Consider the following 25769-nt stretch of genomic DNA (forward strand, 5'->3'; position numbering starts at 1 on the left):
ACATACACGCACAAAGAGTTCTGCCCCGGCTGGGTTGCACTCATAGAGCAGGTGAGGTGCACATAGAAATGATAAGTGGATCTGCTACAGAGATGCGGATTTGCTGACCTTCTGCACGGCTGCTGGTAGTAGACGCTAATTATTCCCGACATGTAGCTCCTTTTAGTTAGCTGAGTTAGTTTTATCTCTCATCCAGTCCTTACAAGCTGATCAAAACTACTCCCTTCATCCCAAAATAAATGACATAAAAGTAACTATATTTTATATTAAAGTTAATATAAAACTGATTCATTTTTGAGTCATTTATTTTAAAACGGAGGGAGTATAATATAAGAACACCAACCAAACACCTGGTAGTTTTACTAAAGCTGAGAAAAATCATGGTTTAAAGACACTGTAGTATTCCTTGCGCACACATCGGGATACTGTAGTTTTCAATTACCATGATTTTCTAAAAACTTCGTCACCAAATTAGCCCTTACTTTTTTTTAGAAGGAAAAAAAAGTCTACTAGTATCTCTTTTGGGGGTAGTGGGCCGAATTGACCCAGGGCCCTGTGAGAAGCTTTCGGCTGGCTGGGCCAGTGGCATATTCAACCGAGAATGGCCCGACAAGAGCGCTAGCTAGCTCCTCCAGTCGCGGCCCAGAGAGGCGAGTTAGATGGAAGGATCAAATCTGGCCTGACAGCGCAAACATTTCTGTTCCCTTCTCCACCTCCCCGACACACGACCTGCTCCGTCGTCAGATCTCGAGCTCTCCCTCTCCCCCTCCCCCTCCCCCTCCGCAATGGAGCCCGGGCTGAGCATCGAGTCCGGGTCGGCCATCCGGGTGGCGGTGCTGCCGGTGGGCGGGCCGATCCCGCCGCAGTGCCTGCGGGACTACGCGGCGCTGGTGGCGCGGCACGCGCGCGTCGACCTCGCCTCGCTGCGCCCCTACTACTCGGAGCACCAGAAGAGCCCCTTCGCGCACCAGCCCTGGGACACGGGCTGCCTCCGCCTCAAGTTCGTGCTCGGCGGCTGCGTGCCCTCGCCCTGGGAGGACTTCCAGTCCTCGCGCAAGGTGCTCGCCGTCGTCGGCATCTGCCACCTCCCCTCCTCCCCGGACCTCGCCAGGGTCGCCGCCGACTTCCTCGACGCCGCGCGCACCTACCCCTCCGCGCTCGCCAGCCGCTGCTTCGCCTTCTGCCCCACCGACGCGCAGGTACTGGCTGCCCCGATCGCATCTCCTCCCCTCCCGAGCCCTCTGTGCCCGGAAGACGTCGTTTGTATCGACACACGCAGCTCACCAGCCGCCCATCTGGGTGATCCACTTCATCATTCGGTTGCTAGTCGCTCTACTGGGCGAGTATTCCTATGGCTCTTGCTCTTTGGTTACAACTAAACTGACCCGAGATCTAAGTGATCATGCAATCCACACTTATGAACTAGATAAAGCAATTCTAGTTCGAGGGACGGTAATCACTTCGATTGTCTAATTTTATTCCACTAGCATTTCAAGACCAAGCCACCCAGGGTGGAAATCACCATGCTAAAACCCCCATTCCAATACACCTGGAACTTACCCAGGCATCCCAGATGGAAGGAATGTCATTATTCACTACTACAGAGGCAGAATATATAGTGTTGATATGCTGATAGTCAAATTTGAATTGTCAGCCTGTGTAATTAAAACTTTACTGATTGCACCAGTGTTGTGATGACCCTTCTACTCTTGCCTTTTTTTACCGTTTCTTGCTCTACTTTAACTGATAATATTTGCATTGTTGTCTTTGTAGTTGCTGGAGGAAAGGAAGGATGGCATTATTATGTTCCCTCCTTCCGATCAGAAATCACTGGAACTTCATATGTTTACAATGATCCAAGATCTTGCTGCTTCATTATTGATGGAGTTTGAGAAATGGGTCTTACGTGCAGAATCCACAGGAACTATTCTAAAGACACCTTTGGACTCACAATCCAGTCTTGGCTCAGAGGAGGTTCATACTTTAGGTGTTCCGAGTATTTTGACCAGTGTATGTTGATGATGTAAATGACCCCATATTCTATTGCTTATATAAGCCAATATACTTCTATATTTTCTAGGTGATCAAGGCCAAAAAAAGAAGGCTGGGCCGTGCACAAAAGATAATAGGAGATTATTGCTTATTGGCTGGATCACCTGCTGATGCTAATGCACACTACACCACAGCAATAGATCTTGCAAGATTGACAGGGGATGTATTCTGGCATGCTGGGGCTCTCGAAGGTAGTGTCTGCGCATTAGTGGTGAGTGCTCATGCCAACGAGTTTTGGGAAATTCACAGCATTCTTAGAACTGTTTAGGGGCTGATTTTGTGTCATTAATCAGGTTGATAGGATGGGCCAAAGTGATCCTGTTTTGGAAGATGAAGTGAAGTATCGTTATTATACCATTATCCAGCTGTACAGAAGAGCAACTTTACAAGATAATGCTCAAAGGTATTGAATGGCGTGTTATCTCTCTTAATTTGATAATTTCTATGTACGAACATCTTGCTTTTAGGTATTACATTCTACATAAAGTGAACCCCTTTTGCTTTTCATGAGTTATATATGAGAAGATTTTAACTTTCATTGTCTCGTTTTTTATGATCTGCTGATACATTGAAGGAGCCATACAAAAAATTTATTCATTTATTTCACCAGGACATTTGCTATATTAAAAAAAAGTCGGCCATTATTTTTTGTCTGGTTTCGACAAATTCATGATGGCCTCAAAAAGTGTTGCATCCTTTCTTGTCCTTGAGTATGTTTTTCTCTGTTCTATCCTTCCTTCCTATTTTTGCTTGTTTATTAGAGTAGCATTTACTAGTATTCCGTCAACACTGGAAACTGGTCCAGCAGTTGCATGTTATATTGAGCTCTTTACTTGGTTATTTTACTTAACACATTAACACTGAGCTGTATGTCTTGTTTAGAGTTTCACCTGTGAGCTTTGAGCTTGAAGCTGCATTGAAGTTGGCAAGATATTTGTGCAGGTGAGCTGTCCCATTTAGCTATGAGTAGCATAGCCAGTTTATTTTTCTTGTGACTGATTTGCAGTTAATTCTTATGGAATGAGCAAACCTTATATCTCTAGTTCTCTATTATAGAATGATGTATTCTGTTCTTAGGATAAAACTATTGATTAAAATACGATGTCTTTCTTTATTAGACGTGAAGTTGCCAAGGAGGTGTCAGATTTATTAATGGGTGCTGCAGATGGCGCCAAGGCTCTGATTGATGCCAGTGACCGGTTGATACTATATATTGAAATTGCGCGACTATTTGGTTCTCTTGGGTATAAACGCAAGGCAGCATTTTTTTCAAGACAAGTTGCACAGCTGTACCTTCAGCAAGACAATGCATATGCTGCTATGAGTGCTATGCAGGTTCTAACGATGACTACAAGTGCATACCATGTTCAAAGCAGGAAGACTAGCAAACCTGATCATGCTTCACTAAAGGTGAATTTGTTACTTACTCGTAGTATGCTAAAGATTGATTAATTGTTATTTATTATGTTTCTGCATTGTGTATTTCTAGCAGGTTACTTTCAACTTCTCTAACATACCTTTTTTATTTCTTGGCTGCTGCTTTGCTCTTAGTTTAAACCCTGCGAACTTCAAAATTTTGCTGTATTCTGATAGAAATATATAGAGATGCAAATTTGGAACCTTTGACCCTACTTAGTTCAACTAAATGAACTAAATTTTCAGAATTAAAATCATTTTTGAAAATCTAGTTCATTTGGTTGAACTAAGAAAGGTCGGAGGGTACCCTAAAGGTTCCAAGTTTGCATCTCTAGAAATGTAAAATGGAAATAAACTCAGCTAAGTCAGCTGAGAGTTGATTGCAGTTTGTTTCGTTCTTTATGATGGAAGTACACTTTGCCAAATCAGCTGAGAGTTGATTGCAGCGTCTTTAACACTTTCCTTTATTAACTTGTATTCTCTTTTATCATCTCGTTCTTTTGTTGAGGTAGGATTAATGTGGACTATGAAAATGTACTTTTGTAGTTAGCTTATTAGAACAAAAACCGCCTTGATTAGGAAAATATATGCGGATTATAAAGCTGATGCTAACAAGTACTATTAAACAGACACACCTTTCCTTGACTATTTAGATATCCTTGTCGTAACCACATGTTAAAACAGCTGACCATGTTTACTATCCTAATATTTTGATCAGTTAATTTCTTAGTTTAGATTTATTGGCAATGTCACGTGCCAAACTGTTGCATTTATGGTTTTATTGACAATCCCTTGTTTTTTTTAAGGAACTCGGTGCCAGCAACAGCAATGCTGATTCTGGAAAAGCGCACTCTCAGTCTGTTGTGTCATTGTTTGAGTCGCAATGGAGTACCCTTCAAATGGTTGTTCTAAGAGAGATATTGATGTCTTCAATCCGTGCTGCGGATCCCCTCACGTCATGGAGCGCCGCAGCTCGTCTTCTTCGATCATTTTACCCGCTCATCACCCCAGCTGGTCAGAGTGGGCTGGCAAGCTCTCTTTCAAACTCTGCTGATAGGCTTCCTTGGGGCACACGTTGTGCCGACCCATGTCTTCCTTTTATCAGGCATGTTACTTATTGTTTTCCTCGTATTATCATGTTCGCGTAAAACAAGAACGAGGCTTGCTGAACTGTGCTGTGATGAACTTAATAATCTGCCGCCAAAACATTACCATATAGGTAGCAAAAAGTTGGTTAAACAAATGCTAGAATAGGCAAAATCTGGTTTGTGATTATAATAATCCACCACAATGCCAAAAAGAGTCTGAGTGAAATAAGTACCATCCTTTCGTTTGTAAATTGATGCAGTTTCTGGACATGGGCATGATCTCCAATATGCAACTTTGGCTGTTATTTTTTTATTAACATACTAGTAATAATAAAAATATTATATTATGGAAGTATTGTTCACGACAGCTCTAATGGGACCATTTTCACCTAACCAACCTAATTACTTTGCTATATGTTGTCAAAGATAGAAAAGTTGGAGTACACTTCCCAAAAATGTTATCGTTTCAGAAAGAAGCTCTATATGCTACTCCCTCCGTCCCATAATATAAGAGCGTTTTTGACACTAGTCTAGTGTAAAATACGCTCTTATATTATGGGACAGAGGGAGTAGTTGTGAAAGATAGAAAAGTTGGAATACACTTTCCAGAAATGCCATCTGTTTCACAAAGAAGCTTCTGACAAAATGCATGTTTATATGTTTTCGATGACTTATTTTCATTTCCTTGTTTTTTCAGGTTACATTCTTTACCATTTCATCCTTCACAAAGAGACATAGTAAAGCGCAACCCACATAAAAAGGAGTGGTGGATTGGTGCCGGTCCTTCTGGGCCTTTTATTTATACACCTTTCACCAAGGGAGGAACATCTGGGAATAGCAAACAAGAGATAAATTGGATTGTTGGAGAACCAGTCCAAGTTATGATAGAGTTAGCAAACCCCTGCAGCTTTGACTTGGTTGTTGAGAGCATTTACCTCTCTGTTCATTCAGGAAATTTTGATGCCTTTCCGGTTACTGTTAATCTTCCACCAAACACCTCCAAGTTGGTTCTGCTATCTGGAATTCCAACACAAGTTGGACAAGTATCGATTCCTGGGTGTATTGTCCACAGTTTTGGTGTTATTACAGAACACCTATTCAAAGAGGTTGACAGTTTGCTCCTTGGAGCTGCACAAGGGCTTGTTCTTTCTGATCCTTTCAGATGCTGTGGCTCTAGCAAGTTTAAGAGTGTTAACTTCCCCAGCATTTCTATTGTTCCTCCCCTTCCTTTGTTAGTTGCCAATGTTGTGGGTGGAGATGGTTCTATTCTTCTATATGAAGGTGAAATTCGCGATGTTTTAATAACGCTGACAAATGCTGGAACTGTGCCAGTTGAAGAAGCAAATATTGCATTATCCGGGAAGAACCAGGATTCTGTTATTTCGATTGCCCATAGTACATGGAAGTCTGCACTTCCGATAAAACCAGGTGGAGAAGTTACATTTAAAGTGACACTCAGAGCCTGGCATCTTAGCTTGACAGATTTGGAAGCAGATGGCAGCAGATCTCCTGCAAATCCAAGGAGAGTAGCAAGAGAAGGAATCAATCCCTTTTTGAATATTCACTATGCTGGTAGGTTGTAGGATTCTAAATCTTCTATGTTCTATGTCATTCTTTAATATGTGTGAAATAAAGTTACTCAAATGAACATCTTGCCACTCCGGTGCACTCATACTACTTTATGTACTATCAAAACACATATAAATCGTCCTCACCAAATGACTTAAGGCATGATATAAACAAGCAGATCCAGGTAATTGCTAGTTCCCTGTCACTTATTATGGGTGAAAAACCTTGATCTGATGTTTTCTTTGTAGTGCTTGCTTCCTTAAATCGATAATCATGTTTACCATCGACCTACTACTTTACTACTGTGAACATAAACATATGGCATGTGGAGAAGATTTGTCTTTGACTCTTTGTGACCTGTTGTAGATATCCGCATAACTTCTGTTTCATGGTTTGGTTTGAGGCTAAATTTCTACTTTCTGTTACTTCAGGTCCTTCAGCGGACCAAGGTAATGGTGTGGTTTCTCTCCCACCTGGAAGACGCCTTGCTGTTCCATTAAATATCTGTGTTGTACAGGGCATGCGCCTTGTAAGAGCACGCCTGTTATCCATGGAAATACCTGCCCGGTTTAGTGAAGCACACTTGCGACCTGTCAGTGGAAAAGATAATATAAGTGATGAAAGTAATATGTTGCATAATGACATTAGCTTATTGAAGATTGATCCGTATAAAGGAAGTTGGGGCCTCCGCCTTCTGGAACTCGAGCTTTTCAACCCTACGGATGTTGTTTTTGATGTCGATGTTTCTGTCCATTTGGATGGGACTATTGTGCCAGAAGATAACACTGCTGATGTGGCCTGTCACAAAACCAGAATTGACCGTGACTATTCTGCCAGGGTTCTCATACCACTTGAGCACTTCAAATTACCTGTTCTTGATGCTTCCTTCTTTGTAAAGGAAAACGGAAGTGATGAGCAACTTGGGTCCAAAGTCACCATAGCAGAAAAGAATGCCAAGGCGGAGTTGAACGCTTCTATCAGCAACTTGATTTCAAAAATAAAAGTGAGGTGGCATTCTGGGAGAAATAGCTCCGGTGAGCTGAATATCAAAGATGCTATTCAGGCAGCATTACAGGCGTCTATATTGGACATATTGTTGCCTGATCCCTTGACATTTAGCTTTAGACTTGCTAAGGATGCCAAGCCTGCCAATGATTCTAGCCATTCTACTGTTGAGAATGTTGGTCCATTTACCGGTGAGAATGTTCTGAGGTGTAAAGATCCTATATCAGCTCATAAAATGACCCATATGGAAGTTCAAATTCGGAACAACACAAAGGAAATTATTCAGATGAACCTCAGCATTTCATGCAAGGATGTTGCAGGAGAAAATTGCTTCGAAGAAAACAGTGCAACCGTCCTCTGGGCTGGTAATTCACTTATTTGTATTATAGGGCCATCATATTTCTTTTCAACATGATCTGTTTTCAGTTTTTGTTTCAATGTTAAGGAATAGTTCCGAGTTTTTACATTATGCATCATCTGTTCTACTCTTGACAAGTTCCTTTTTCTGTGTAGGTGTTCTTAACGACATACAATTGGAGGTTCCACCATTGCAGGAGGTGATGCATCCTTTCTCTGTATACTTCCTAGTACCTGGAGACTACTCGCTGCAGTCTTCTTCTGTTATAATTGACGCCACAGATGTTCTTCGTGCTCGGGCAAAGGCAGAGTCACCAGACGAACCTATCCTATGCCGTGGATCCCCATTCCATATCCATGTAGTTGGTACAGAGTAGCAAACGCTGTTTGGTGTAGTTTAGAGGCAGCGATTTCACCATGACATGTGCAGCTGTGAAAATCATGTACAAGAGCATTATTCCCCCTGTACACTTGTGATTTATTTGAGCCACTCGGAGGCTTCCTTTGTAATACACTTGTGTTTGTGTACAGTGTAAAAGCATCCGCCAAGATAAATATGGTGCACACCATGGCCTTGGCTGCCCACGGAAGGGCTTTTTGATTCAGGATTTTCAAAGAAATTTTGGAGGATTCTTGAGAATTTTCTCAGTGTGGGTTGTTTGATTCATAAGACTGCAACTGCAATCCATAGGGCTTTTTGTATATGATCTATTTGCATTAGTTCCATAGGAGAATTTCTATCCACCAGAAAACATAGGATTCTAGAAATGCAGCAGGCATAACGCATGATTGGTATGACATGCCGTGTTGAATCTTGTAGGAACTGAAGTTGGTATGACATGCCGTGTTGAATCTTGTAGGAACTGAAGACACGCGACTCTGTGATAGAAGCTGTTTGGCACCTCATGGAAAATGCAGGAACCTTTTTTCTGTAAGATTAGATGCATGGCATAGTCATCTTAGAGATAAGAAAATTCCATGAGGTTGGACTTTTTTTGTTTTTTGAGGAATTGCAAGCAAAGAAGACCATATGGATAATTGTTGTACTCTCTCCGATCTATGTTAATTGTTTCAATTTTGGGGAGGGGGGGGGGGGGTGCTTTATATTCTTACAAACCAAACATCTATGGAGGAAATTTTTTCCCGTAAGGAACATATTCCTCAAGCGACCTCTTTGGATTGTGGATTTTCAAAACACCCGAATAGGAAAAGCACATGAATTAGATGTCATGTGCCGTGATATCCTACAACATATGATTTCTGTAATAGGTGCCTTTGGATAATGCACATGAAACAAACATTGGCATTTTAGAGAAACAAGGACAAAGGGTAGCGATATATATAGAGTGAAAGTGATTGGACTTCTCAAAGGAAAAATATGATCCTCTGTTCAAAGTAATTTTGCAGGATTATATTCCTAGATATTTTATCCTATGCTACATGTTTAGTTTGTTAGGAAAATTTCCATTTGATTTAAGTTCATGTGAATGTTCCTTTGTTTCAATGGCAACTATGGCATACACCCAATCCTTAACTTTTTGTGTTTCTCCCGTGGCATACTCAAACAATATTTGCGACAAAATTCATGTGTTTTCAATTCGTGTAGGATCCAGCATGCAATGACATCCAATTCCTACTCTTTTTTCTTCCTATTTATGAATCCCTCAAACTAAATAAACACTAGAATGGTAGTTAGTGGTGATGGACTCGTAGCATGCTAGATTATGCTTGTAGGCCTTGATGAAGTTCACATTGTTTTCCATGTCGGCAAGGATGATAGTATGATAGATGTGGTACTAGCTTGAGAGTTAGAGCATCTATGAGCTCCTTCCCATTGTCTTGTCCGAGAGCCAATTCACGACGTCGTATGTTGAGGTCTCCGACCAAGGAGCACATGCCTCCGGATTCAGATGTCTTCGAGTCAATTTTTTCCAAGAATCCACCCTGACCATTTGTGTTGACGGTGTTAGAGCATATTTCTGCATGTGTGGTTTTGGTGGTTGATGACAATCCCTATGGACTAATAGTTGCCTTAAGTTATATTCGAAGGATTTGTCCATAGACACTTCTTGAAGCCCATCTGTTAGTTTCAAGGAGTTTATATGGTGACCAAGATGGTATTTAAGGTTTTATCCAAAGAATGGTCATAGAGAAGATAAGATACAAGGTTGATCAAGACTAAGTCAAAGAGTGAATCAAGTTGATCAACACACAAAGCGTACAAGATGTGACGAGAGGGATCAAGTGATCCCATGGTATGGTAAGCATTGTCCATTACACTTTTATGTACTAACCCTTGGTCTACATGAGAGTTCTATGTGGGGTTAGGTGTTTCCATGGGCTTGCGTCAAGAGGAAGATCTCATACAACCCATGGAGGATGACATCAAGTGGTGATCGTCATCAAGATTGCGGTGTGCAAGTTCAAGTGGAGCATCACGAAGAGATCATGCTTGAAACTTGCCCTCCATTGTTATGACAATGAACTTGTGAAGATGTGCCAAAGAGTGGCTCACCCATAGTGAAGTATGGGGGAGCAATCAACTAGTCTTCATTGAGCCAACGCAATCAAGAAGGTGATCCATCTTGAGGAAGTCAAGATCGTTATCATCTAGCTCAAGTGGACTATGTGCAAGGTATTGTTGGAAATATGACCTAGAGACAATAATAAAATGGTTATTATCATATTTCCTTGTTCATGATAATCGTCTATTATTCATGCTATAATTGTATTAATAGGAAACAGTAATACATGTGTGAATAAATAGATCACAATGTGTCCCTAGCAAGCATCTAGTTGGCTAGCTTGTTGAACAATGGATGATCATGGTTTCCTGATCATGGACATTAGATGTCATTGATAACGGGATCACATCATTGGGAGAATGATGTGATGGACAAGAGCCATTCCTAAGCATAACACTAGATCGTGTTGTTCGTATGCTAAAGTTTTTCTAATGTCAAGTGTCTTTTCCTTCGACCGTGAGATTGTGCAACTCCCGAATACCGTAGGAGTGCTTTGGGTGTATCAAACGTCACAACGTAACTGGGTGACTATAAAGGTGCACTACGAGTATCTCCGAAAGTGTCTGCTGGGTTGGTACGAATCAAGATTGGGATTTGTCACTCCGTATGACGGAGAGGTATCTCTAGGCCCACTCGGTAGAACATCATCATAATGAGCTCAGTGTGACTAAGTAGTTAGTCACGGGATGATGTGCTACAAAACGAGTAAAGAGACTTACCGATAACGAGATTGAACAAGGTATAGGTATACCGACGATCGAATCTCGGGAAAGTTCTATACCGACAGACAAAGGGAATTGTATATGTGATTGATTGAATCCCTGACATTGTGGTTCATCCGATGAGATCATCGTGGAACATGTGGGATCCACCATGGGTATCCAGATCCCGCTGATGGTTATTGGCCGGAGAGTGTCTCGGTCATGTCTGCATGATTTCCAAACCCGTAGGGTCTACACACTTAAGGTTTGATGACGCTAGGGTTATAGGGAATTGTTATACAAGGTTACTGAAGGTTGTTCGGAGTCCCGGATGAGATCCCGGACGTCACGAGGAGCTCCGGAATGGTCCGGAGGTAAAGATTGATATATAGGATGGATGGGTTTGGACGCCGAAAATGTTTCGGGCACCACTGCAAAGTGCCGAGACCACCGGAAGGGTTCCGGAGGCCCACCGGGAGGGGACACAAGCCCCGGAAGGCTACATGGGCCAAGTGCGGGAGGGAACCAGCCCCTAGGTGGGCTGGTGCACCCCCACACCGAGCCCAGGCGCACCAGAGAGGGAGGGAGGGGAAACCCTAGGCGCTGGTGGGCCTAAGGCCCACCTAGGGGTGCGCCACCCCCCCTCTCCTCCGTGGCCACCGCCCCCTCCCATTTATGGCTGTCGCCCCCTTCAAGGGGGAAACCCTAAAGGGGGCGCCACCCCTCCCTTCCCCTATATATAATGGGGTTTTTGGCCTTTGGAGATACGGTTTTTCCATTTCGCTCGGCGCAACCCTGTCTCTCTTCTTCCTCCTCTCCCACGGTGCTTGGCGAAGCCCTGCCGGGAGACCTCGTCTCTCCATCGACACCACGCCGTCGTGCTGCCGGAGATCTTCCCCAACCTCTCCCTCCTCCTTGATGGATCAAGGTGTGGGAGACGTCACCGGGCTGCACGTGTGTTGAACGCGGAGGTGCCGTGGTTCGGCACTAGATCGGAATCACACCGCGATCTGAATCGCCGCGAGTACGACTCCATCAACCGCGTTCTAGCAACGCTTCCGCTCAGCGATCTTCAAAGGTATGAAGATGCACTCTCCCCTCTCTCGTTGCTGGTCTCTCCATAGGAAGATTTGAATATGGCGTAGGAAAATTTTGAATTTATGCTACGTTACCCCTTGAGTGGCATCCGAGCCAGGTTTTCTATGCGTAGATTCTATGCACGAGTAGAAAACAAAAGGTTATGGGCGCTGATTTGTCAATTGCTTGCCGCTACTAGTCCTATTCTTTTTCGGCGGTATTGTGGGATGAATCGGCCCGGACCGACCTTACACGTACGCGTACGTGAGACAGGTTCCACCGGCCGACATGCACACCGTGCATAAAGGTGGCTAGCGGGTGTCTGTCTCTCTGACTCTAGTCGGATTGGATTTGATGAAAAGGGTCCTTATGAAGGGTAAATAGCTTTGGAATATCATCGTTGTGGCTGTCACGTAGGTAAGAAGGCGTTCTTGCTAGAAACCCAAATCAGCCACGTAAAATTTGCAACAACAATTAGAAGACGTCTAACTTGTTTTTGCAGGGTTTGACATGTGATGTGATATGGCCAAAGTTGTGATGTTACATGTGTGATGTATGAGATGATCATGTTATTGTAATAGGATTCACGACTTGCATGTCGATGAGTATGACAACCGACATGAGCCATAGGAGTTGTCTTAATTTATTGTATGAGATGCAATGCCACGTGTTTACTACTTTTACTTCATTGCTAACTGTTAGCTACAGTAGTAGTGGTAGTAGTAGTTGGCGTGACGACTTCACGGAGACACGATGATGGAGATCATGATGATGAAGATCATGGTGTCATGCCGATGACAATGATGATCATGTGATGCCTGAAGATGGAGATCGAAGGAGCAAAGATGATAATGGCCATATCATGTCACTATATGATTGCATGTGATGTTTATCATATTTTTCATCTTATTGCTTAGAACGACGGTAGCATAATAAGATGATCCCTCATAAAATTTCGAGAACGTATTCCCCTAAGTGTGCACCGTTGCGAAGGATCGTTGTCTCGAAGCACCACGTGATGATCGAGTGTGATAGATTCTAACGTTCGCATACAACGGGTGTAAGCCAGATTTAGACACGCGAAACACTTAGGTTGACTCGACGAGCTTAGCATGTACAGACATGACCTCGAATACAAGAGACCGAAAGGTCGAACATGAGTCGTATGGTTGAATACGATCAGCATGAAGTTGCTCACCATGACGACTAGTCCATCTCACGTGATGATCGGACACGGGTTAGTCAACATGGATCATGTATCACTTAGATGACTAGAGGGATGTCGATTTAAGTGGGAGTTCATACTTAATTTGATTAAATGAATTGTCATGAACTTAGTCTAAAAGTTGTCTTTACAAATATTGTAGATCCAATGGCCAACGCACCTGTCAACCTCAATTTCAACGCATTCCTAGAGAAAAACAAGCTGAAAGATGATGGTAGCAACTACGCGGACTGGGTCCGCAACTTGAAGCTCATCCTCGAAGCAGCTAAAAAGGCTTATGTCCTTAATGCGCCGCTAGGTGACCCTCCTTCTCCCGCAGCAACCCAGGACATTCAGAACGTCTGGCAGACGCGGAGTGATGACTACTCTATGGTTAGGTGTGACATGTTATACAGTTTGGAAACGGGGCTCCAAAGGCGTTTTGAGCAACATGGAGCATATGAGATGTTCCAGGAGCTGAAACTAGTTTTTCAAGCTCATGCCCGTGTCAAGAGATATGAAGTCTTTGACAAGTTCTTTAGCTGTAAGACGGAGGAGAACAGTTCTGTTAGTGAGCATATACTCAGAATGTCTGGGTTACACGGTTGTCTCACTTCGCTTGGAGTTGAACTTCCGGATGACGCTGTAATTGACAGAATCCTCTAGTCTCTCCCACCAAGATACAAAGGTTTTGTGCTGAACTACAACGTGCAAGGGATGGAGAAGACCATTCCCAAGTTGTACTCGATGCTGAAGTCTACAGAAGTAGGAATCAAGAAAGAGCATCAAGTGTTGATGGTCAATAAGACCACCAGTTTCAAGAAGGGCAAGGGTAAGAAGAACTTCAAGAAAGATGGCAAAGCCGTTGCTGCGACCGGTAAGCCAGATACCGGGAAGAAGAAAAAGAATGGACCCAAGCCTGAGACTGAGTGCTTCTATTGCAAGGGAAAAGGTCACTGGAAGCAGAACTGCCCCAAGTACTTAGCGGACAAGAAGGCCGACAACGTTAAAGGTATATGTGATATACATGTTATTGATGTGTACCTTACCAGCGCTCGTAGTAGCTCCTGGGTATTTGATACCGGTGCTGTTGCTCACATTTGCAACTCAAAGGAGGAACTGCGGAATAAGCGGAGACGGGCCAAGGATGAGGTGACGATGCGCGTCGGGAATGGCTCCAAGGTCGATGTGATCGCCGTCGGCACGCTGCCTCTACATCTACCGTCGGGATTAGTTTTAAACCTTAATAATTGTTATTTAGTACCAGCTTTGAGCATGAATATTGTATCAGGGTCTTGCTTAATGCGAGACGGCTACTCATTTAAGTCAGAGAATAATGGTTGTTCTATTTATATGAGTGATATGTTTTATGGTCATGCTCCGCTGGTGAATGATTTATTCTTGATGAATCTCGATTGTGATGTTACACATATTCATAGTGTGAGTAACAAAAGATGTAAAGTTGATAATGATAGTCCCACATACTTGTGGCACTGCCGCCTTGGTCATATCGGTGTTAAGCGCATGAAGAAGCTCCATACTGATGGACTATTAGAGTCTCTTGACTTTGAATCATTTGACACATGCGAACGTGCCTCATGGGCAAGATGACTAAGACTCCATTCTCAGGAATAATGGAGAGAGCAACCGTCTTATTGGAAATAATACATACTGATGTGTGTGGTCCAATGAACGTTGAAGCTCGTGGTGGCTATCGTTATGTTCTCACCCTCGTCGATGATTTGAGTAGGTATGGGTATATCTACTTGATGAAGCACAAGTCTGAAACATTTGAAAAGTTCAAGGAATTTCAGAATGAGGTTGAGAATCAATGTGACAGAAAAATTAAGTGTCTACGATCTGATCGTGGAGGAGAATATTTCAGTCACGAGTTTGGCACACAGCTAAGGAAGTGTGGAATTGTTTCACAACTGACGCCGCCTGGCACAACGCAACGTAACGAAGTGTCTGACCGTCGTAATCACACTTTATTAGATATGGTACGATCTATGATGTCTCTTACTGACTTACGGCTATCATTTTGGGGATACGCATTAGAAACTGCATCATTCACTTTAAATAGGGCACCGTCTAAATCCGTTGAGAAGACACCGTATGAACTATGGTTTGGCAAGAAACCTAAGCTACCGTTTCTTAAAGTTTGGGGCTGCGATGCTTATGTGAAGAAACTTCAACCAGAAAAGCTCGAACCCAAAGCAGAGAAATGCGTATTCATAGGATACCCTAAGGAAACTATTGGCCTTCTATCTTAGATCCGAAGGTAAAACCTTTGTTGCCAAGAACGGATCCTTTCTAGAGAAAGAGTTTCTCTCGAAAGAATTAAGTGGGAGGAAAGTAGAACTTGATGAGGTAATTACACCCCCTCTCGAACCGGAGAGTAGCACAACGCGGGAAATTGTTCGTGTGGCGCCTACGCCAACTAAAGAGGAAGTTAATGATGATGATCATGAAGCTTCGGATCAAGTTACTACTGAACCACGAAGGTCCACAAGGGCACGATCCGCACGAGAGTGGTACGGCAACCCTGTGATGGAAATCATGTTGTTAGACAACGGTGAACCTTCAAACTATGAAGAAGCAATGGCGGGCCCGAATTCCAACAAATGGCTTGAGGCTATGAAATCCGAGAGAGGATCCATGTATGAGAACAAAGTATGGACTTTGGTGGACTTGCTCGATGATCGGCGAGCCATAGAAAATAAATGGATCTTCAAGAAGAAGACTGACGCAAACGGTAATGTGACCGTTTACAAAGCTCGACTTGTCGCAAAGGGTTTTCGACAAATTCAAGGAGTTGACTACGAAGAGACTTTCTCTCCCGTAGCGAAGCTGAAGTCAGTCCGAATCATGTTAGCAATTGCCGCTTTTCATGATTATGAAATTTGGCAAATGGACGTCAAAACAACGTTCCTTAATGGGTATCTTAAGGAAGAGTTTCATATGATGCAACCAGAAGGTTTTGTCGATCCTAAGAGTGCTAACAAGGTATGCAAGCTCCAGGCTCCATCTATGGGTTGGTGCAAGCATCTCGGAGTTGGAACATTCGCTTTAATGAGGTGATTAAAGCGTTTGGGTTCATACAGTTTTATGGAGAAGCATGTCTGTACAAGAAAGTGAGTGGGAGCTCTATAGTTTTCCTCATACTATATGTGGATGACATATTATTGATGAGGAATAATATACAGTTGTTGGAGAGCATAAAGGCCTATTTGAACAAGAGTTTTTCAATGAAGGACCTTGGAGAAGTTGCATACATATTAGGCATCAAGATCTATAGAGATAGATCAAGACGCCTCATAGGTCTTTCGCAAAGTACATACCTTGACAAGATATTGAAGAAGTTCAATATGGAAAACTCAAAGAAGGGGTTCTTGCCAGTTTTGCAAGGTATGAGATTGAGTAAGACTCAGTCACCGACCATGGTAGCAGATAGAGAGAAGATGAGTACTGTCCCCTACGCTTCAGCCGTAGGCTCTCTAATGTATGCCATGCTGTGTACCAGACCTGATATAAACCTTGCCATAAGTTTGGTAGGGAGGTACCAAAGTGATCCCGGTATGGAACACTGGACAGTGGTCAAGAATATCCTTAAGTACCTAAAGAGGACTAAGGAGATGTTTCTCGTTTATGGAGGTGACAAAGAGCTCGTCGTAAAGGGTTACGTCGACGCTAGCTTTGACACAGATCCGGATGACTCTAAGTCACAGACCGGATACGTGTATGTTATGAATGGCGGGGCAGTGAGCTGGTGCAGCAGCAAGCAAGAAGTCATGGCAACATCTACATGTGAAGCGGAATACATAGCTGCTTCAGAAGCGGCTCATGAAGGGATTTGGATGAAGGTGCTCATCACCGACCTTGGAGTGGTCCCAAGCGCGTCGGGTCCCATGACACTCTTCTCTGATAACACTGGAGCCATTGCCATAGCCAAGGAGCCCAGGTTTCACCAGAAGACCAAGCAGATCAAACGCCGCTACAACTCCATCTAGGACCATGTCCAGAGTGGAGTAATAGATATTTGTAAAGTGCACACGGATCTGAATATTGCAGACCCGTTGACTAAACCTCTTCCTCGAGAAAAACATGATCAACACCACAATGCTATGGGTGTTCGATACATCACAATGTAACTAGATTATTGACTCTAGTGCAAGTGGGAGACTGTTGGAAATATGCCCTAGAGGCAATAATAAAATGGTTATTATCATATTTCCTTGTTCATGATAATTGTCTATTGTTCATGCTATAATTGTATTAACAGGAAACAGTAATACATGTGTGAATAAATAGATCACAATGTGTCCCTAGCAAGCCTCTAGTTGGCTAGCTCGTTGATCAATGGATGATCATGGTTTCCTGATCATGGACATTAGATGTCATTGATAACGGGATCACATCATTGGGAGAATGATGTGATGGACAAGAGCCATTCCTAAGCATAGCACCAGATCGTGTTGTTCGTATTCTAAAGCTTTTCTAATGTCAAGTGTCTTTTCCTTCAACCGTGAGATTGTGCAACTCCTGGATACCGTAGGAGTGCTTTGGGTGTATCAAACGTCACAACGTAACTGGGTGACTGTAAAGGTGCACTACGGGTATCTCCGAAAGTGTCTGTTGGGTTGGTACGAATCAAGATCAGGATTTGTCACTCCGTATGACGGAGAGGTATCTTTGGGCCCACTCGGTAGAACATCATCATAATGAGCTCAGTGTGACTAAGTAGTTAGTCACGGGATGATGTGCTACGGAACGAGTAAAGAGACTTACCGGTAACGAGATTGAACAAGGTATAGGTATACCGACGATTGAATCTCGGGCAAGTTCTATACCGACAGACAAAGGGAATTGTATACGGGATTGATTGAATCCCTGACATCGTGGTTCATCCGATGAGATCATCGTGGAACATGTGGGATCACCATGGGTATCCAGATCCCGCTAATGGTTATTGGCCGGAGAGTGTCTCGGTCATGTCTGCATGATTCCCGAACCCGTAGGGTCTACACACTTAAGGTTCAATGATGCTAGGGTTATAGGGAATTGTTATACGAGGTTACTGAAGGTTGTTCAGAGTCCCGTATGAGATCCCGGATGTCACGGGGAGCTCCGGAATGGTCCGGAGGTAAATATTGATATATATGATGGATGGGTTTGGACGTCGGAAATGCTTCGGGCACCACCGGCAAAGTGTCGGGACCACTGGAAGGGTTCCGGAGGCCCACCGGGAGGGGCCACTGATGTCTACTATGCAACCTTCTTCTTGTAGACGTTGTTGGGCCTCCAAGTGCAGAGGTTTGTAGGACAGTAGCAATTTTCCCTCAAGTGGGTGACCTAAGGTTTATCAATCCACATGAGGCGTAGGATGAAGATGGTCTCTCTCAAGCAACCCTGCAACCAAATAACAAAGAGTCTCTTGTGTCCCCAACACACCCTATACAATGGTAGGTTGTATAGCTGCACTAGTTCGGCGAAGAGATGGTGATACAAGTGCAATATGGATGGTAGATATAGGTTTTTGTAATCTGAAACTACAAAAACAGCAAGGTAACTAATAGTAAAAGTGAGCACGAATGGTATTGCAATGCTTGGAAACAAGGCCTAGGGTTCATACTTTCACTAGTGAAGTTCTCTCAACAATGATAACATAATTGGATCATATAACTAGCCCTCAACATGCAACAAAGATTCACTCCAAAGTCACTAACAGCGGAGAACAAACGAAGAGATTATTGTCGGGTACGAAACCACCACAAAGTTATTCTTTCTGATTGATCTATTTAAGAGTCCGTAGTAAAATAACACGAAGCTATTCTTTCTGTTCAATCTATCCTAGAGTTCGTACTAGAATAACACCTTAAGACACATATCAACCAAGACCCTAATGTCACCTAGATACTCCATTGTCACCTCAAGTATCCGTGGGCATGATTATACGATATGCATCACACAATCTCAGAATCATCTATTCAACCAACACATAGAACTTCAAAGAGTGCCCCAAAGTTTCTACCAGAGAGTCAAAATGTGTGCCAAACCATATGCATAGGTTCCCAATGTCACGAAACCCGCAAGTTGATCACACAAACACATACATCAAGTACTCACATGAATATCCCAGTGTCACCACAGATAGACACGTGCAAGACATACATCAAGTGTTCTTAAAGACTCAATCCGATAAGATAACTTCAAAGGGGAAACTCAATTCATTACAAGAAGGGAGAGGGGGAAGAACATCATAAGATCCAACTATAGTATAAAAGCCCGCAGTACATCAAGATCAAGACATCTCAAGCACACGAGAGAGAGAGAGATCAAACACATAGCTACTGGTACATACCCTCAGCCCCGAGGGAGAACTACTCCCTCCTCGTCATGGAGATTGCCGGGATGATGAAGATGGACACCGGAGATGGATTCTCCCTCCGACAGGGTGCCGGAACGGGCTCCCGATTGGTTTTTGGTGGCTAGAGAGGCTTGCGGCGGCGGAACTCCTGATCTAGGTTTCTTTTTGGGGGTTTCTGTATTTATAGGAATTTATGGTGGTGGAATTACGTCGGTTGGGCCCACGAGGAGGTCACAAGCCTGCTAGGTGCGGCCTAGGTGGGGGGGCCGCGCCTCCTGGGCTTGTGACTCCCTCGTGGATCTTCTGGCCATCTTCCAAAGCTTCGGGGTTCTCTTTTGGTCCAAAAAAAATCATCGCAAAAGTTTTATTCCATTTGGACTCCGTTCTCCAAAGGTCAAAAACTCGAAAAAAACAGAAACTGGCACTAGGCACTGAGTTAATAGGTTAGTCCCAAAAAAGATATAAAATAGCATATTCATGCATATAAAACATCGAAAGTTGACAAGATAATAGCATGGAACCATCAAAAATTATAGATACGTTGGAGATGTTGGAATTATGCCCTAGAGGCAATGATAAATAAGTTATTATTATAATTCCTGTATCAAGATAATCGTTTATTATCTATGCTATAATTGTATTGAATGAAGACTTAGATACATGTGTGCATACATAGACAAAACACCGTCCCTAGCAAGCCTCTAGTTGGCTAGCCAGTTGATCAAGGATAGTCAGGGTCTTCTGGCTATGAGCAAGGTGTTGTTGCTTGATAACTGGATCACATCATTGGGAGAATCATGTGATGGACTAGCCCAAACTAATAGACGTAACATGTTGATCATGTCATTTTGTTGCTACTGTTTTCTGCGTGTCAAGTATTTATTCCTATGACCATGAGATCATATAACTCACTGACACCGGAGGAATGCTTTGTGTGTATCAAACGTCACAACGTAACCCGGTGGCTATAAAGATGCTCTACAGGTATCTCCGAAGGTGTCCGTTGAGTTAGTATGGATCAAGACTGGGATTTGTCACTTTGTGTGACGGAGAGGTATCTCGGGGCCCACTCGGTAATACAACATCACACACAAGCCTTGCAAGCAATGTGACTTAGTGTAAGTTGCGGGATCTTGTATTACGGAACGAGTAAAGAGACTTGCCGGTAAATGAGATTGAAATAGGTATGCGGATACTGACGATCGAATCTCGGGCAAGAAACATACCGAAGGACAAAGGGAATGACATACGGGATTATATGAATCCTTGGCACTGAGGTTCAAACGATAAGATCTTCGTAGAATATGTAGGATTCAATATGGGCATCCAGGTCCTGCTGTTGGATATTGACCGAGGAGTCACTCGGGTCATGTCTACATAGTTCTCGAACCCGCAGGGTCTGCACACTTAAGGTTCGACGTTGTTTTATGCGTATTTGAGTTATATGGTTGGTTACCAAATGTTGTTCGGAGTCCCGGATGAGATCACGGACGTCACGAGGGTTTCCGGAATGGTCCGGAAACGAAGATTGATATATAGGATGACCTCATTTGATTACCGGAAGGTTTTCGGAGTTACCGGGAATGTACCGGGAATGACGAATGGGTTCCGTATGTTCATCGGGGGGGGGGGGGGGGGCAGCCCACCCCGGGGAATCCCATAGGCCTTGGGGGTGGCGCACGAGCCCTTGGAGGGCTGGTGGGATAGCCCAAGAAGGCCCTATGCGCCATAGATAGAAAATCAAAGAAAAAAGAAAAAAAGAGGTGGGAAGGAAGAGAAGGACTCCACCTTCCAATCCTAGTTGGACTAGGATTGGAGGAGGACTCCTCCTCCCCTTGGTGCGCAGCCCTTGGGGCTCCTTGAGCCTCAAGGCAAGCCTCGTGTAACATCCCAAATTTCCTAATTTGGAATGTTTTACATTGTAGCTAAGCATCTATGCATATTGATTGAAATAAAGATTTGCATTTGAATTCTTTCAAGTTTTTCTTTTGCATTTCTATTTGTTTTATTCGTGCAAGAAGTGCCGACAAAATTCTTGCAAGCAAGAAAGAGCGGAGGAAAATGACCCTCCAAAATGTGAGGCACTTTTGAAAATATTTGAGCCAAGAAAAAAACCAAAGTTTTATGGAGAAATTAATTACCAAAAAGAAAATAAAGCCTTAGGGATTTTTCTGAAGAATTTTTTTTAAGTTTTTTATTTTGGTTTTGGAAAAAATGATGAACGAGTAGGAAATATTTTTTTGAAAATTTTGGTATATAATACCCCATATAAATTATTTTTATTTTGTTTCCTTTTTATTCTTTTTCTTGCTGTTTTAAAAGAAATAATAAAAAAAACGGGAGATATTTTTTTGGGCCAGATCCCCGTCGCTGGGAGCCAGATCCCTCGCAAACCGCCGCCTCGAGCCCCCCTCGCACCCCTTCTTTCCTTTTCTTTTTTTTCTCCCTTTTCTTTTTTCTTTTTCTTTCTTTCCTTCCTTTCTTCTTCCTTCCTTCTTTCTTCCCCACGAGACCTTCCTTCCCCAACAACCGGCCCTTCCATGGCCGAGCCCTACATCGCCGGCCCCGATTCCCTTCCCCTCTATGCCCCCCTCTCCCCTATTTATACCCGACCCCCGAGCCTCCCTCGCCCCGTTCCACCGCCCCGCCGCCCCTCCCCAAGCTCCATGCCGCCACCGCCGGAGCCGAGCTCCACCCGGCCACCCCGAGGCCCCAGCCCCTGCTGCTCCTTCCCCGCCCCTGTTGCTCCTTCCCCGCCCCCGAGCTTGCCCCTCCACCGCCACAGAACGACGGGGGAGAAGCCCCTCCGTCTCCCCGACCCGTCGCCACCGTCGGAGACCCACCGGAGCTTCCCCTCCTCGCCTCACCGCCTCGGCCATCGCCAGAAATCTCACCGGAGAAGACACAGCCCCCTGTGAGCCCCTGTCTTTTCTCTCAACCGTTAGATCTTGCGTAGACGGTGTAGATTAGAACCCGGATGCCCCTTTGGTTTTAGTTAAAAGACCGCCCGGTTTTCTATCCACTTAACCTGAGCCGAAATGTTTTCATTAGATTGCGGCCGTGTGCTAGTATCCCTCGCAGCAAACACCCCCGCAGCCAACCAGAGACTGCCACATGTACCCTTGTCCGATTAGTAGCAAATCTTCTTTTTCTGTTTTAATTCAAAAACAGAGAGAGTTTCAATTTTGTTTTGATTATAACTTTTGATCTAGAGATCCATTGAGGTTGATTCTTCTTCCAGTAGATCACAATCTTCCTGTAGTTTTCAAAAACATATTATTTGTATAGGTTTGAAATTTTCAAATTTGAATTAGATCAGATTTAGGTTAAACCTTGTTTTGCTTATTCCAGGAGTTTAAAATATAATTTTTATTTGATTCTTTTTGCTACTGCTTCCTAGTGATTATATCTTACTGTGGTATAAGTTTAAAATTTGTTTAAATATTTTTACTTGGGGTTTTGACAGAAACAATTTCTGCCTTAGTTAGGTGAAGTGAATTCTTTCACTTAGGCCATAGCTATTTTATACTTGTGATGTTATTTTACTTGTTGATTGATTGTAGTGCTTATGGTGTGTATTTGTTTGTATCGGTAGATCACCCGGAGTGCGAAGCTTGTTACTTAGAAGCACTCGATCAAGACAACTATCATCAAGGCAAGTCATTTTGATCATACTATCTCCTATGTTTTTCTATGCATGGTAGTTTCACCTTTCTTTGCCCAATTGCATGCTGCGTAGGTACTTGGAAATTTTAGTATAGGTTGTAGTATCATGTGGTAGGCACACAACAACCCCGATACTTGGCCCGGGACGACAAATTTCATATTGCTATGCTTGAGTAGACGGGATTTTGGTTGAGTGCATAACACAAGTGATGCGAGGATGATTAAATAACCAAGTCCGGTTAAGACAAGATTTTCAAGACCCCGTGAAGAAATGCAACTCTGGGTGAAGGATGGTTTGACGGGCTCCCTGGAGAAACCAGTGGACGACCCCGGGATGCTGGAGACGGCCATGACATCTTGCGGAAAGCTTCACCCAGGCTCGAAGAGACGGACAGAGGCTTCAAGACCCAAGGCTTACATGCACAGACACAAGTCATTATGGGCTCTGGTTTGGTTGGACAACGCGGCGACTCTGGACAGGCGGTGCTAGCAGATGTAGAAGAACGGTAGGAATGGATGGGCACCGACAGGGATTCAGAGGGACCCGTTGAAAGACCATGTTTTGATCATCCGGTCTTCAAACACCCTGAAGTGCGAGGACATACTCGGAGGCGATCAAATCTTGTGGGGAACGTGTGCAAAACTCTGCAGAGTGCCCAAAACCTAATCGATTAGCCGTCTCCACGGTCATGGACAACTTGAGCCGAAGGCATTGAAATTTCCCTGAACTCTCGACACTACTTAATAATGATGTGGGAATTAACAACAACTCGGGTACAAGAATTGGTTGGCGGAACCATCTCGTTAACAACAAACAACGTAGTAATATTTTTGCTTTCAGCCCCTCTTGTTGTAGGAGAAAATTGGCTTTATGCAAAACTTATAGCCCCACCTGCCAAATATGCATGTAGAGATAGTTGGTTATTATTTTACCCCTCTCTTTGATGACTTGCCGGCATATTCCATATGCTGACCTACACGGCTGCAACGTATCATGTTGCAGAGTACTTTTCCGACCAGGAGTGAGGCTACGATCTACGCTCAACGACATGCCCTGGAGTCGGATGGACTCGTCTACCTGATGCTTCCGCTAGTCTTCGTTAGATATCTCATGAGATGGCCTTCAGCCACTTTATTGTAATCCGTTATTGTAATAAAGTACTCGTTATGAGATTTTGATTAATAAAGCTGTGTGATTGAACTCTTGATATATACATTGATGTACTGAGTGTGTACCAGGCTACCAACATGATCTTGGGATGGTACGGAAACACCAGAGGCTTGACTCGTTTTGAGTCGGGTCGCTACACCTCCCCTCCCTCCTCCTATATATATGGAGCTATTAGGGCTGATTTGAGACAACTTTTTCAAGGCAGCCCGACCACATACCTCCACGGTTTTACCTCTAGATCGTGTTTCTGCGGAGTTCGGGCGGAGCCCTGCTGAGATTAGATCACCAACAACCTCCGGAGCGCCGTCACGCTGCTGGAGAACTCATCTACCTCTCCATCTCTCTTGCTGGATCAAGAAGGCCGAGATCATCGTCGAGCTGTACGTGTGCTGAATGCGGAGGTGCCGTCCGTTCGGCACTAGATCGTGGGATGGATCGCGAGACGGTTCGCGGGGCGGATCGAGGGATGTGAGGACGTTCCACTACATCAACCGCGTTTCTTAACGCTTCTGCTGTGCGATCTACAAGGGTACGTAGATCAGAAATCCCCTCTCGTAGATGGACATCACCATGATAGGTCTTCGTGCGCGTAGGAATTTTTTTGTTTCCGATGCGACGTTCCCCAACAGTGGCATCATGAGCTAGGTTCATGCGTAGATGTAATCTCGAGTAGAACACACAAGTTTTTGTGGGCGGAGATGTGCGTCTTGCTGCCCTCCTTAGTCTTTTCTTGATTCCGCGGTATTGTTGGATCGAAGCGGCTTGGACCGACATTACTCGTACGCTTATGAGAGACTGGTTTCATCGCTACGAGTAACTCCGTTGCTCAAAGATGACTGGCAAGTGTCGGTTTCTCCAACTTTAGTTGAATCGGATTTGACCGAGGAGGTCCTTGGATGAGGTTAAATAGCAATTCATATATCTCCGTTGTGGTGTTTGCGTAAGTAAGATGCGATCCTACTAGATACCCATGGTCACCACGTAAAACATGCAACAACAAATTAGAGGACGTCTAACTTGTTTTTGCAGGGTATGCTTGTGATGTGATATGGCCGACAATGTGATGTGATATATTGGATGTATGAGATGATCATGTTGTAATAGATAATATCGACTTGCACGTCGATGGTACGGCAACCGGCAGGAGCCATAGGGTTGTCTTTAAACTAACGTTTGTGCTTGCAGATGCGTTTACTATTTTGCTAGGATGTAGCTTTAGTAGTAATAGCATGAGTAGCACGACAACCCCGATGGCGACACGTTGATGGAGATCATGGTGTGGCGCCGGTGACAAGAAGATCGTGCCGGTGCTTTGGTGATGGAGATCAAGAAGCACGTGATGATGGCCATATCATGTCACTTATGAATTGCATGTGATGTTAATCCTTGTATGCACCTTATTTTTCTTAGAACGACGGTAGCATTATGAGGTGATCTCTCACTAAAATTTCAAGACAAAATTGTGTTCTCCCCGACTGTGCACCGTTGCTACAGTTCGTCGTTTCGAGACACCACGTGATGATCGGGTGTGATAGACTCAACGTTCACATACAACGGGTGCAAAAAAGTTG

At 43.8% G+C, this 25769-nt stretch overlaps 1 protein-coding gene across 2 annotated transcripts; it reads left to right on the forward strand.

Moving 5' to 3' along the window:
• The first annotated feature begins 670 nt into the window (after positions 1 to 670).
• On the forward strand, positions 671 to 8107 carry LOC123427163 (trafficking protein particle complex II-specific subunit 120 homolog). Of its 2 annotated transcripts, none has more exons than XM_045111135.1 (10): positions 671 to 1199; positions 1774 to 2010; positions 2081 to 2263; positions 2346 to 2455; positions 2935 to 2994; positions 3171 to 3462; positions 4275 to 4573; positions 5254 to 6128; positions 6557 to 7495; positions 7644 to 8107. In XM_045111135.1, the coding sequence occupies exons 1-10, from the start codon at positions 786 to 788 to the stop codon at positions 7862 to 7864; spliced, it is 3630 nt and encodes a 1209-aa protein (XP_044967070.1). In that variant the 5' UTR covers positions 671 to 785; the 3' UTR covers positions 7865 to 8107. The 2 variants fall into 2 exon arrangements, with proteins under 2 accessions (XP_044967070.1, XP_044967071.1); XM_045111136.1 differs by having other exon boundaries at positions 1774 to 1974.
• The last annotated feature ends 17662 nt before the right edge of the window (positions 8108 to 25769 follow it).

The sequence above is a fragment of the Hordeum vulgare genome, chromosome 2H (assembly GCF_904849725.1).
Source record: "Hordeum vulgare subsp. vulgare chromosome 2H, MorexV3_pseudomolecules_assembly, whole genome shotgun sequence".
Taxonomy (NCBI): Eukaryota; Viridiplantae; Streptophyta; class Magnoliopsida; order Poales; family Poaceae; genus Hordeum; species Hordeum vulgare.

Bases quoted from the DNA above. Each gene is read 5' to 3' on its own strand.
- LOC123427163 (XM_045111135.1), top strand. From the start codon at position 786: ATGGAGCCCGGGCTGAGCATCGAGTCCGGGTCGGCCATCCGGGTGGCG. The intron at 2,456-2,934 runs GTATTGAATGGC...TGTCTTGTTTAG, and splicing joins TTACAAGATAATGCTCAAAG to AGTTTCACCTGTGAGCTTTG. The intron at 3,463-4,274 runs GTGAATTTGTTA...GTTTTTTTTAAG, and splicing joins CTGATCATGCTTCACTAAAG to GAACTCGGTGCCAGCAACAG.